Source organism: Mustela nivalis, assembly GCF_964662115.1.
Source record: "Mustela nivalis genome assembly, chromosome: 3".
NCBI lineage: Eukaryota > Metazoa > Chordata > Mammalia > Carnivora > Mustelidae > Mustela > Mustela nivalis.
This window is the reverse complement of record NC_139022.1, coordinates 107,489,815-107,501,834: the sequence shown is the minus strand read 5'-3', so window position 1 is coordinate 107,501,834 and position 12,020 is coordinate 107,489,815. Positions and strand designations below refer to the sequence as shown.

Genomic DNA, 12,020 nt, shown 5'->3' with positions numbered 1-12,020 from the left:
ACTTTCCTTTTGGATTTGAGGGCAGATACTTTTGTTAACATAAGAGCAAAATATGCTCTATTTCCTGGCATGAATTTCCCCTCCATGACCATGCTTCAAAAATTACAGCATGATTGTATTTAATCTTGTGCTCTCTGGTAGAAGCAGATGAGGGGGACACACAGGCCTTTGGAGGCATTGTCTTCTCCCGGTCAGCCTTGGATCGCATGGCATGAAGACCCTTGTTTCAAACCATTTCAACTCTGACAAGGCAAAGCAGAGATCTTCCAAAGCTGCAGAGCTCCTCTACCTCCTCATGAGGTGTTTTGTTTGGCACAGGGCTTAGGGGCTGGGGTGTGGTAACTGACACTTTGGCATTCTTCATCTGAGAGTTATGTGGCAGTATATGGACTGAGGGCTTGTACCCTGCAAAGATACCAGGTAGTAGGCTGAAGCTATTTAGAGCTCTCCCTGCTTGAGTCCTGGGACTGAGTTATAAGGATAATTGAGCCATCAGGGTTAACACCATGGAGGAAATCAGTTTCACCTCTCACACCTTTACAATTAGAGTTTGTGTTGTTGCTCAATACGTTTACCATGCTGACTTCCTCCTTGATCCAACCCACTGTAGAGACCCCATTTGAGCCCATAAGGATTGCTGTTAACTCTTTCAGGTCTCAGATTTTAATAGGCAAACTACCTAAAGTATGAATCAGAATGGAATAACAAAGGGTGCAAAAGGGCATTGAGCCATAAAGGTCCTTTGACATCAGAGCTCTCCTTGAGAGGATAAAGAGCTCCATGGGTAAAGATCTACCTGATAGCAGCCATGAGGAGAGAACTCACCAGCTTCCTAGTGGGCTGCATGACCTCAGCCATGTTGAGAAATAATAGAAAAATATCACTGTTCACTTTATTGACCTTGACAGGCCTGTTCCAAGAGCCAGACCAGCCTTTGTTATCTTATGTACACATCTATGACTTGGTTACCCTCTTCAGCCACTGTATTAGTAATCTGTAAACTTCTGTTGACATCCTTGACCTTATCCTCTCCTTATTTAGCTGTCTTTCTCAGGGACCCTCAGAAATTTAAATAAAAATAGAATTGGCAGCTATGGGGATTCAATGGAAATAAATGACATCATTTTGGCAGGCCAATCAAGTAATTTTGGTGTTTCTAGGGGTCCCTAAATCAGGAGAACAACTATTCAATAAGTGGACCATTAAGTTGGAAACAGAAACTTCAACATTTGTTAGACATTGTTGGATGTTAGCTGGTTGATGATGTTTTTATGAAAACATTAAGAAAAGAATATAAAGTTCTACTTTCTTTGAGGCAGGTGTCATAAGGGGGTTAGAATATGAAGTTCCTGGGATGACACTGGCTTTTTCATAGATGTATTACACAAGTATAAAGTGATCCCTTGGGAGAAGGGAGGCTAGCACATTAACAAATTTCTCCACTGTGCCCCTTTCCTTGGGAGGACCTTGTATTCTGGACCTCAGGAGCCTTTGGAGAGGGCTAGTTTCTTCACATGGAAGATATGACCCTTTATAATCCCCAGTATATAATATCTTTGCCAAATTTGAAAAGATTTCTTTTGTGGTGGTGAAAGGAAAGACTAAAAATATCTTGGCTGTTTTATCTGTCCTGTGACTGCTTCAGAGCAACTTTGACAACTAAAGTTTCCCTCCTTAATGAGGGAATCTTCCCTCAGAATAAGCAGTGCCACCAAGAATGATCTCATGCCATAGACTAAGACTTGTCATTCCAATGTGGACACACCCTCCAATGTGTTGAACTCAGACTTGCAGCCTAGAAAGTACCCAGAAGGCACAAGTGGCTTAATGGCCAGCCCATATTTATCTGTAGTGCTCTTTTTTTAGTCTTACTGGGAGCTCCGCGAGCACCAAATGTCAAAAGACATCTATCTGAACAGAGGAGAGGAAGTCTCAGCCATTGGGCTAAATTTTCTTGAAACATTTCTTCCAGAATGTTCTAAAAGACAACTGTCAGTGTAACCCCTATGTTTCATGGTGGCATCAGTCTCTTGAATTTACTGGACCCCAAGAAAGTCCTCCCTCCCCCTCCCATGCAATTTTGGGGGGGTGCCATCACATCTGCATGATAGTGGCCAAGATGATTCTTCTTAGATCTACTGAAAATCTGAAAAAATTTAGTCAACAACTGGAATATCATTTCTTCCTGAATATTTCCCTAGGCGACCAGGCAGGTGGAGGTAAACCAATTTGCTGGTATTGGCTAGTCCCACTTTTCTGGTAGCTGTCACATTTGGTTTTTAAAAACAAAAGTGAGGATTGTCATTGTTTTCTCTACCAAGTGGCTATTATTTTAATGAGTGATTGTCCTAAAAGTAGTTTGGGGCTCCTAGAGTATGGAGGTGAGTGTCCCTATCCATTGAGACTTTGGATGAAGTCAAGGATGTATTTTCAGTGTGAAAACCTGTGCCTAGAACCATTGACCTGCTCTAACCCAGCTTTAAATCTGGTTAGGCTTGTTTTACTCACTGTACTTTCTTCAGCTCATAATGAAAGACAGAAAAAATTGCCATCATTTACATGTGTATCATTTGGGGAATTCTGATTTAGAAATCCATGGCACGGCAGACTGTCAAAGAAACAAAATCTTCAGTAGATGTAAAGTTGAACACCACAAATACTCAGTTTGAGGACTTTTTAAGACCCATTTTACAGAAGGAGTCTGAGTCCTAATCTGTCTCTATGGTACACATCTTACTTGAAGGCAGTGAATTCACTGCGTATCTGGTAAGGTGGCCTCGTCAGCAGCCCTCAGGTCTTGGGCCCATCATCCTGGCATGAGTTCCCTCTTAGTGGAGTTGGCAAGAGGTTCTATTTTTGTTAACCACATTAGCTGATCAGATTCCCTGTGGAATTATTTCTCCATGATTTTGTCCTGTAGTTGCTAACTCTTGCCTGAAGCTGGAGAGAGTGCTGTGGCTTTCTGTGGCCACAGAATTGTGGGCTGGGCTGTAGGGATGGTGGAGTGGGAAGTGGGGAAAGTTCCGTTCCCTCTGTTACCAGCAGGCAACAGACACTCCCCTTCCCTGTGAGAAAAGAGCCCAGCTCTGCACCTTTCCAGCTCTCCCTCTCTTTCCTTTATCTTTTCCTTCTTGCGACCCAATTAGCTGCCCATGTGGGCCAGAGCCTAATCAAGGAAGCCAGGGAAACTGGGACGATGTGGAGATGGGGCTGCAGAGCCCAGCGTGAGCTGCATTTGACTCTCAGTCTATTAGCTATTTCTCTTTTCTGAACCTACTTCATAAAGTATATGTGTCCTAATGTAATTGGGGGAGTGAAATCAGATCTTCCATGAAAAGGGGTTAGCCAAAAGAAAGTGCTCAATAATGTCGCCTATTCCTGTGATCATTATTGTGGTGATTACTGTGAGTGTAGAGGGCATGTCTAGGATATGGCATAATTAGAGGAGCAAAAGTGCCCGTATTTCCTCTCTCTTCCTTTACTGATCAGATTATGCCTCATGTATCTTAAATGTCCCAGATTATCACTTCTCTCTGTCCTAGAGAAATAATGGTAAAAAGCAGGTCTGTGTGGTTTCCTACTTTTGCTAAGTATCTCAAAACTCTTTTCTCTGGACACGGGAAACGCTCAGCCATTGCTCTGAGCCAGTGGTCTCCAGGTCATGCTAAGGAGAGAGAAGCAGTCACCGCAGACGACATGCACCTTAAGCAGTCTGTACCTTGCTGCACGGAGCAATCCAATAGGCTATGGCGAGAAAAGGGAGGCCTAGGGAGACTCCAAAGACAGCCAGGAATTTCACAGCGATAGACTGTTGACGTAAGCCTGAGAGATTTTCATACCACATGGTAAGCAATTGCTGCTGACAGTTAGGATGAGCAACGAACTGTAAAAACAAAACAAAAACAAAAACAAAACGCAAACAGGAAAATGGCATTGGTAGCACTTGAACAGTAGAGGACCTCCAAGTAGCTAGGGGGCCGCGCTGTTTTACCTGGGGCATGGCCTGATGCTAGGGCAGAGCAGCGCTTAGGTCCCTGGGGGGGTGGGGGGGGGGACCCTTCTGGCCTGAGGACGCTGGGTGTGGTGGCACTGTGCTCAGAGGCCTCCCAGGACTGGCTGCATCAGTGCTCGGCACTTATCTTGGGCAGAGTTCAGTTTCGAGGCAGCATGAGTCATGAGTAGAGCAGGAATGGGGTTCTGGAGTCCCACTTGGGTTTGAAATTTGCTCCTCTGTTTCCTAGCCATGTGACCTTGGGCCACATACGCAACTACTGTGAGCTTCGGTCTCGTTCGTGAAACAGCCTGTTGTCTTTAGGATTAAATGAGTTTGTAGAAGTGTTTCTCTCTCTTTTCCTGTACTGGCTAAGGAAGGGGCTTGCAGTGTTTCTAGAGGGCACGTTAAAACTGAGTATTTCCCCACTGGGCTTCTGTGGGGTCGGCTTGGGTGCATAGAACCTCCTGTGGTCTGCTAGAGCACTGACACGCCGTGTCCCTCGTGCGGCAGCTTCTCCCTGCTGCCTTCCTCCCTTCAGACTGCGCTGTCCTGATGTCTCGGTTACAAGACAGACCTCGGCTGGCCGTTTGGTATTGCGTGACCTCATCCCTTCTGGATATCCTTTATGGGGCTGGGCAGAGAACCCTGACTTAAACTGGCCTATCAGTCCCCTCACCTGGGCCTTTGAGACTGATGGACGGAGGCAGTTTCTTTATTTACCAGGAGTTAACAAGAGATCTTGGGAGAGGTGGGCGGCCATGTTCCTCTGTGGACTAAGTGGCAAAACGAGCCAGGTAAAAAGAAAGAAGAATGATATTGGGCAGGAAAGAGTCTCAGATAGCATGTGCCCTCCCTGGGGCCTGGCTCCACTCCGCAGACGTGGTACGTGGTACGTGGTACGTGAGACACACTTCTCTTCATGCAGGGAGTCTTCCTTGTTCTGCTCTGTCCGGCAAGTTGGCTTGGGCTGCTGCAGCCGAACAGCCTTTCCCTGCAGATAGATATTTGCTGCCATTTGGCCACGTGTTTAGTTGATTTTGAGTCTTGGTTAGTGGAAACGGGTATTAGGCAATATTTAAGTAAAATTTATGAGAATGAAGTTGACATTTTTACTCAAACTCTATTTTCCCCCTGAGACGGGAGGAAGCCATTGAATGTTTTTGGTAGCCCTGCTCTTCGGCCCTGCTCAAGATGGCCCTGCATCCACGGACTGGAGCAGACACGCTGGGCATTCTTCAAAGGGTCTGACTTTTCCTCTGATTACCCTGGAGCATAATATGCCAATTGTCATCCCATTTGCCTCATTGGTATTGTGGGGACATGTGCAGTGGCATTAAGGGGACATGAGCAATGATTATGAGGAAATGTAAAACCATTTCCTTTTCATTATAAGAATAGTGTAAAACACTATTTTTAAAACACGTTTTAAAACATTCTCAGTGCAAACTGTAGCATGTTCTTATTTCCAGTTTCTGGGAACTCAAGGCAGCAGCCAGGTCATGTGTGAAGACACTATCAAAGTTTTATGTGGCCACGCGGCAACCCCTGATGATACCAGTCCTCAGACATTTGTGACAATGAAGCCTTTTTGGTAGCATTATTGGACCCATAGCAAGCACTGTGGTCTTTCCTTCTAAGATGAGTGCTGTGGATCCTCCTCAGCCTAGGGTGAGACTCGCCAGGCCAGCAGGTGACAGGATTTGCTGTGCCCTTTTTGACTCACAGCAGAGTAGGGCAAGCTACAGAAACCCATGTGGGTGTTTTAGTAATGGCCAGCTTTCTGGGAGCCGAGGCCCATCAGAGGGATGGGGTGTGGGAAAGGGAGACAGTCAGTTTTGGTTTTTGACAGCCAGCCTTCTCTGGGTGCTGAAGAGATCTGCTCTGGAGAAACTCACAGTCTGATTAGAAGGGGGGGACGTCTGCTCCTGAACTAGCACAAGACCATTTGGCTCACCCTGTGGCTCCTTATGCTGTAGCTGCTCTGGAAGGACTCTAGGGCTGAGCCCCTCCATTGGTCTCTCTGTATCCTGGGAGAGAGTCCGCCTAAGCTTTTACTCCTGTCTCCTACAGATAAGTCGGCACAATAGATTCAGCAGTGGGGCTGGAAGGGAAGAAATGCTGAGGCAGAACAAAATGGGGGCCATTTCCTCTCTCTCTTCTCTACCTCAGAGGAGGGCAGTGGTCACAACTAAAACAAGGGGGCTCTCTTGAGTCTTCTTCTAATTAGACATGTGTTAATTTTTATAGCTGTAGTTCTTCCCCCATAATAAAATAACCCAGCTTCAAACACGATATTAATTTACAGACAGACTTTATAGTGTATGGATCCCAGAAAGCTGGCAGCAACTAACAGCTGAAACTCAGATTATTTATCTTTATATGGGCACTTTTCTATCCTCATGGTAGGCTTTGGAAATTCAGTGTGTAGCAAAGGAGTTTTTCCACTGTGCTTTTGAAGCACAGAGATATCATCTGTGATCGCAGGAAGACGAGAGCACCACGAGGATGCCATCAGGACACAACATTCTAACCAAAAGGACACGCAGCTAGGGAACAAAGACAGGAACAATTCCTGCAGGGTGAGGAGGGGGGTGAGGAGGTGAATAGGGGAAGGATTTTCAGAAGTAGGGTCAGAAAGGAATGAGCGAAAGAAAAGCCCACAGCTAGACTAGAATGGGAACACAGTAAATCAGTGTTGTCCTGAGTTTGCTTTCCGTGGCATCTGGCTCACAAGAGGACGGATGACACCAGGGGCTTTGCCCAGGCCACTCTCACCCCAAACCATCATGGTCTGAGTGTGGTACACTTTTTATGGAGGTTCTTCACAGGAAGAACTGATGAGAACACCTCAGTTTTCTCAGCAGTGTGATTCCCACTCTTCATGGCAGGGAGTTCCTGATGGCCTGGGCCTGAGAATCTGTTATGTTGGGTTTATGTGAAGCTGAGTGGCCTCTTCAGAGAAAATCAGTTCAGCCACGTCCACGATCAGACATGTGTAGAAAAAAATAAATCCAGCCACCTGGTGGACTGGGCAGAGAACTGGGGCAGGAGAGGGAAGGTGAGGCAAGTAAAGCTGCAGACTAAGTGGGAGCTCTGAGCCAGTATCCCTACCATGGACAAGGAGATGGCTGGAAAACAGGAACCTAGAGTCAGGAGGGACTAGCAATCATGTGGCTGCCGGTTTTTGAGTCCATCTCATGCCAGTTATCCTAGTGGCTCATTTGACCAGCATTCATGGTTCATATAACAAATTATACCCAAAGCTAATTTTCTGTTAAGATCTCTCTTAAGCGTCTTGTTCCTTCTAGCCCTGGTGACATAGTGAGACTACAGTGCTGGCATATTGGCTTAGTCTTGGCTGTTATTCTGCTTTTATTTGATCTATGGGCTGTACTTTTCCTTTTGTAGCCCAAAGGAGAACCATTCCCTTTACTGTCTCCCTGCTTTATATTCACTCACAAGGAAATAGCTCATGTTGTAAGAGTACATAGTTGTTTAAGAGATCCAAACATTCCTTAACTAACTAACTAAACTAACTATTTTTAGGGCTGTCTCATGGCATGCTTGCGCCCTTGGACCAAGAGGCCCATTACAAGAGGGTCGAAGACTTTCCTCATGTAGGTTGGGTAAGGGCATGGACTGGTACCTGGCTTCCTGGGTTCAAGTCCCGGTCTTTCCACTTGCTGGCCCTATGCTCTCAAGTCATTGCCTTAGCGTCCCTCTTCTGGAAATGAAGATAATCATTAGGATTAAGTAAGTTAGTATATGTAAAGTGCTTAGAATAGTACCTGGTAAATAGTAAGCGCTGTATTAGTATACAATAAATAAAAGTAAGCCCATGACTCTGCTTTCCTTGCCCATTTTCTCTGTCCCTCTTCCTCTGTTTCTCTCTTCCTTTCTCCTACTCTCTACAGTTCTCCCTCACTCTCCTCTCTTTATTCTTGTCTGCACCTGGTGTGAGCAGACAGATTCTTGAAGTGTTGGTATCTCTGCAAAGAGCCATGTCCTCTCACATGGGTGAGGCCACTCCCTCTCTAGCCAATCCCTCCTGCCCCACCCTCCACTGAAAGCGCAGCTTGATTTGTCCATGCAATTAGCTCCAAATGGGCTGGTCTCTGCTGGGTAGATAGGGTCACTATCAAGTGTATTCTGCACCCTGATACCCATCTACCAGTTGTAGAGCTCTCCATCTCTAAGGCACTCACTCCCTCCTCTCTACTGCCTTAGTGCCCCTTCTCTCTACTGCCTTAAAAGCTTTTCCTGCATTTTGCACTTTTCACAAGGAAGAACAGGGGACTACATTTGAGCTCAGAGGCTTTGAGACTGTGTGATTTCCATATCCTTTAAGCACAGGGTTTTCCCTCGGACACCAAGTCTCATTTATAGAGTGATGAGATGTGGGAATGCATAGTTTGATAAGCTGAAGAGTAACTTAGCTAGAACAAAATTTATAAAATCCAGTGCCTATAGATAAAAGGACTTTCTTTTATACAGATAAACCATCAGAGGGCCCAGTGATGGCCGATATGACTGTGTTCAAGATTTTCCACTTAGCTCAACACTGGCATTTGCTTATAGAAACCTGTTTTTCCTGGAAACTGTCTATGTACACAAAGGGAGAAAGACACTGTCTCAAGCTATAGTCACCAAGTGGCTTTTCTTAGTGTGGACCATCCATGGAAATTAGAATAATTCTGTGGTGCCATTTCTTGTTTGGAGCATCTCGTGGGATTGGGTTCAGTGGTGCTAATGTTTTTCTTTCCCATTCTGTCTAGGGAAAGCTCTCAAGTCTGGGAAGTTGAGGAGGGAAGAAGAGAAATTGAAGTGTCAGTCATTGACTGGTGGGTCATTTGTTTGTTCATTCACTTTGCAAACTTGTCCTTGGTGCTCTCTCTCACTGGGAACTGTGGCTAGCACTGGAAGTACAGAGAGAGCTTGCACTCCTTGTCCACCTAGAGCTCTCGGCCCTGTGGTTCTGGAAGTGGAACAGGGCTTTGGAGTAACATACCCAGCTGGGTCTGGAGTAGGCCTTCCCTGACGGGTGAGTGGATAACACTGAACGATCATCCCACAAGTGGGTGTGCTTGGTGGCCTTTCTCTGTGAGACCCAATAGTGAGAGCCCCACAGCTCTGGCACAGCTAGTTGGCTTTGTCTCCACTGATGACTTTCAGCTTGCTTTTCTCTGTGCCAGCAGTTAGCAGATCGGTTGCATTCACAGGCTCTGAGGCTGGCCCAGGCAGGTTCAAATCCCAGATCTGCCATTTCCTAGCTGTGTGACTTTGGGCAAGCCACTTCTTGGCTCCTAGTTTCGTAGTCCAAGAGAGGTGTTGAGTGCCCCAAATATGGCCTGGCACTCAGTATTCAAGGTATTACTAGGGGCACTTGGGTGGCTCAGTCAGTTAATAAGCCTTTGCCTTTGGGCTCAGGTCATGATCCCAGGGTCCTGGGATTGAGCTCTGCATCGGGCTCTCTGCTCAGCAGGGAGCCTGCTTCCCACTCTCTCTGCCTGACTCTGCCTACTTGTGATCTCTCTCTCTCTGTCAAATAAATAAATAAATAAATAAATAAAATCTTTAAAAAAATAAAAGGTATTACTGCTGGTGATGTTTTTATTACTACTTCTACTCCCCACCCCCCACCCCCACCCCAGGGATGTCTGAGTAGTTCTCTTGGCTCTTTTCCTTGCTGAGTTTATGCCATCAGCAGAGGACTGAGTAGCCATGGTGTTTTTAGATTCAAAAATTCCTGAAGAATTTAGTATGCTCAACTGTAATGAAAAAAAGCAGAAATTGCCATTGTTGTATTAAGTTTTAAATCAGTGGAGCGTTCTGGTATGGAACCAACATTGTCACCATGCTCATGGGACCTGTTTATTTAGCCTTGGTGCTCCCTCGTGGCCACCATAAGAGGGTAATCCAAGATAGGTCTGTGGATGGTGGTAGGAGTGAGAAAAGAAAGGTGTGGGGCTTGGAACTCTGGATGGGGGATCCAAAAAATTATACCTATTTCAAGGAGCCTGTCAGCAGCGCCACCAAAGTAAAAAATTTGGAAGTCATGGCTTGAGTGTTTCTTGCTATTAATTATCAAGGACCTACTACATGAAGGAATTTTAGTTTTGTTAGCTATAATCTTCACAGTAACCCTCCAAAGAATGGATGTTTACACATCCTCGTATACCAATGAAGATGTGCTTTCCTCCCCATCTTGCAGGTAAGGGAGCGGAGGCTGAGTCACCTCAAGTTGCCCACAGTACCACTGCTAGAAACTGGTTCCACACTGCTAGAAACTGGTTCCAACTTGGGTCTTTCTGACTCCAAAGCCTGAGGTCTATGTAGTGCACTAAGCTCCTTCTGGAATGCTCTGGATCTGGTCAGCTTGAACTTTAGTTCTTTCTGGTCTTAGTTCTCTGTCATAAATAAAACAATAAAAAGCTAACATTTATTGAGCACTCATAGGGATTGGGCTTTGTGGTAAGCACATTACAAACATTTTCTCCTTGAATCCTTTTAACACAGTGAGGTAGAAATTGTTATGCTCATTATAAAGCTGATGGTACTATCACTGTTCACGTCTGACTCCAGAGTCAACATTCTTAACAATTTCCTTGTATTGCCTCTGCTGGGGGACATCTCCTGCATCTCTTTCTAGGTCAGGTCACTGTCTCATTCTATCTGCTGAGTGGAAGGGCATCTCTGTGTGAGCCTCCAGATTGCGTATGTGCCCCAGAGATGTGCGTATAGTTTTTCAGCCAGTTGATCTCTGACTGACTTCTTCAGAGCAGTAGAAGTTCTGTGCTAGTCCCCCGTCTGCTCCATTCGCACTGTTTGGGATGGATGGAGCCATGGAGGAGGCATAGCTGGAGGGGATTTTAATTGGGGAGAAAGGAAGCAAGTAAAAGAGAATGAAAGGAAGAAAAGAGAAGCAGAGAAGAGGAGAGCAATGGAAAGGAGAGTCGGGGGTGAGTTTCAAGCCTGACTTCTAGCTGCTGTTCCAACTTGACTCCAGCTCTTTTCCTTTGCATTCCTAGGCTCTGGCCTGACTCTGGCAGCATTATTCCAGAGCCTGCCCCAAGCTTGACCCTCATTGAGCCTTTGCTCAAGGTGTCTCTGCTCCCTGGTGTGCTTTCCCTCTTATCACCATTGTCCAGGTTTTGTTCAGCTCACTCTCTCTTTCCTGAAAGCCCACCTAGTGAGAATCTCTCTTCCTCTCCTCTCCTCCAATTCTCGGTCTCTCCCTTTTGTCATAGTGATATGCCTGGATGATCCTCTACCAGAGAGAAAACTCCTCCTGGATGCCTCCCATGGACCTTTAGCGTGGTAGTCAGTTAATGGGTACAGAGGCGGTGCCATTAGCATGAGTAAATGGCACAGCTAGAAGTTGGGTTCAGACTGCAAATCGGGAACCATCTACAGGACCAGAGTGGCCTTCCTTACTCATTGTCCTTGTCATTTGGCAGATTCTCAGCACATCTAGCTATGTCACCACATCTGGAAGGCGCACATAGGTACAAAAGGCTGAAAGTTTCCTTGTTCTTCAAGGCAGTTAAATGACCGAATTCATGTCTTGAGTGAATTTGTTTTCACTGTACAAGTGCCAGGAGACAATGACAACAACAACTTGCTTCATTACAAAAGGCAGTCAAGCTGGGCATTTTAAGACCTTATCAGGGAAAAATTCATACCATCATCTGGAGGGGAGCTACCTGGGAAATAAGCCAACGAGGGAGATTGGTATGGGAGCTCAGGTAAAGGGGATTTATGCTTCTTTGTTTCATATGCATCGCTTCGCCATGCTGCCTCCCTGTCCTTACCTTTTTGCAGTACCACTTGGAAAATGCTCCTTTTTCTGGCTACTCGAGTGTCTTTCAGTCCTCCCCCTCACATCTGGGAAAATCCATTTGGATGCCTGTACAGATGTCTCGCACTCGATTCTGGGCCCCCTTCCTCCTCCTCCACTGTGCTCCCACAAGCTTAACCAGCCCTGGCGTGCTTATTCCTTATTCCTACAGCCAGGTGTCCCGCCAGG

General features: G+C 45.9%; 1 protein-coding gene and 1 long non-coding RNA gene across 5 annotated transcripts in view; one reads left to right on the top strand and one right to left on the bottom strand.

The window, feature by feature from the left end:
- TRPC7 (transient receptor potential cation channel subfamily C member 7) overlaps window positions 1–12,020 on the bottom strand; it is a 145,742-nt gene that overhangs the window by 51,949 nt on the left and 81,773 nt on the right. For 3 of the 4 annotated variants that reach the window (XM_082724627.1, XM_082724628.1, XM_082724630.1), the window contains exon 4: window positions 3,719–3,883. The exons of the other annotated variant lie outside the window; for it this stretch is intronic. In XM_082724627.1, the coding sequence (XP_082580753.1) occupies window positions 3,719–3,883 (165 nt within the window). The remainder of the gene's footprint in view (window positions 1–3,718; window positions 3,884–12,020) is intronic. 4 annotated transcript variants of the gene reach the window in all.
- The window catches only part of LOC309861599, a 143,230-nt gene that overhangs the window by 58,512 nt on the left and 72,698 nt on the right, over window positions 1–12,020 (top strand). The window lies entirely within an intron of this gene.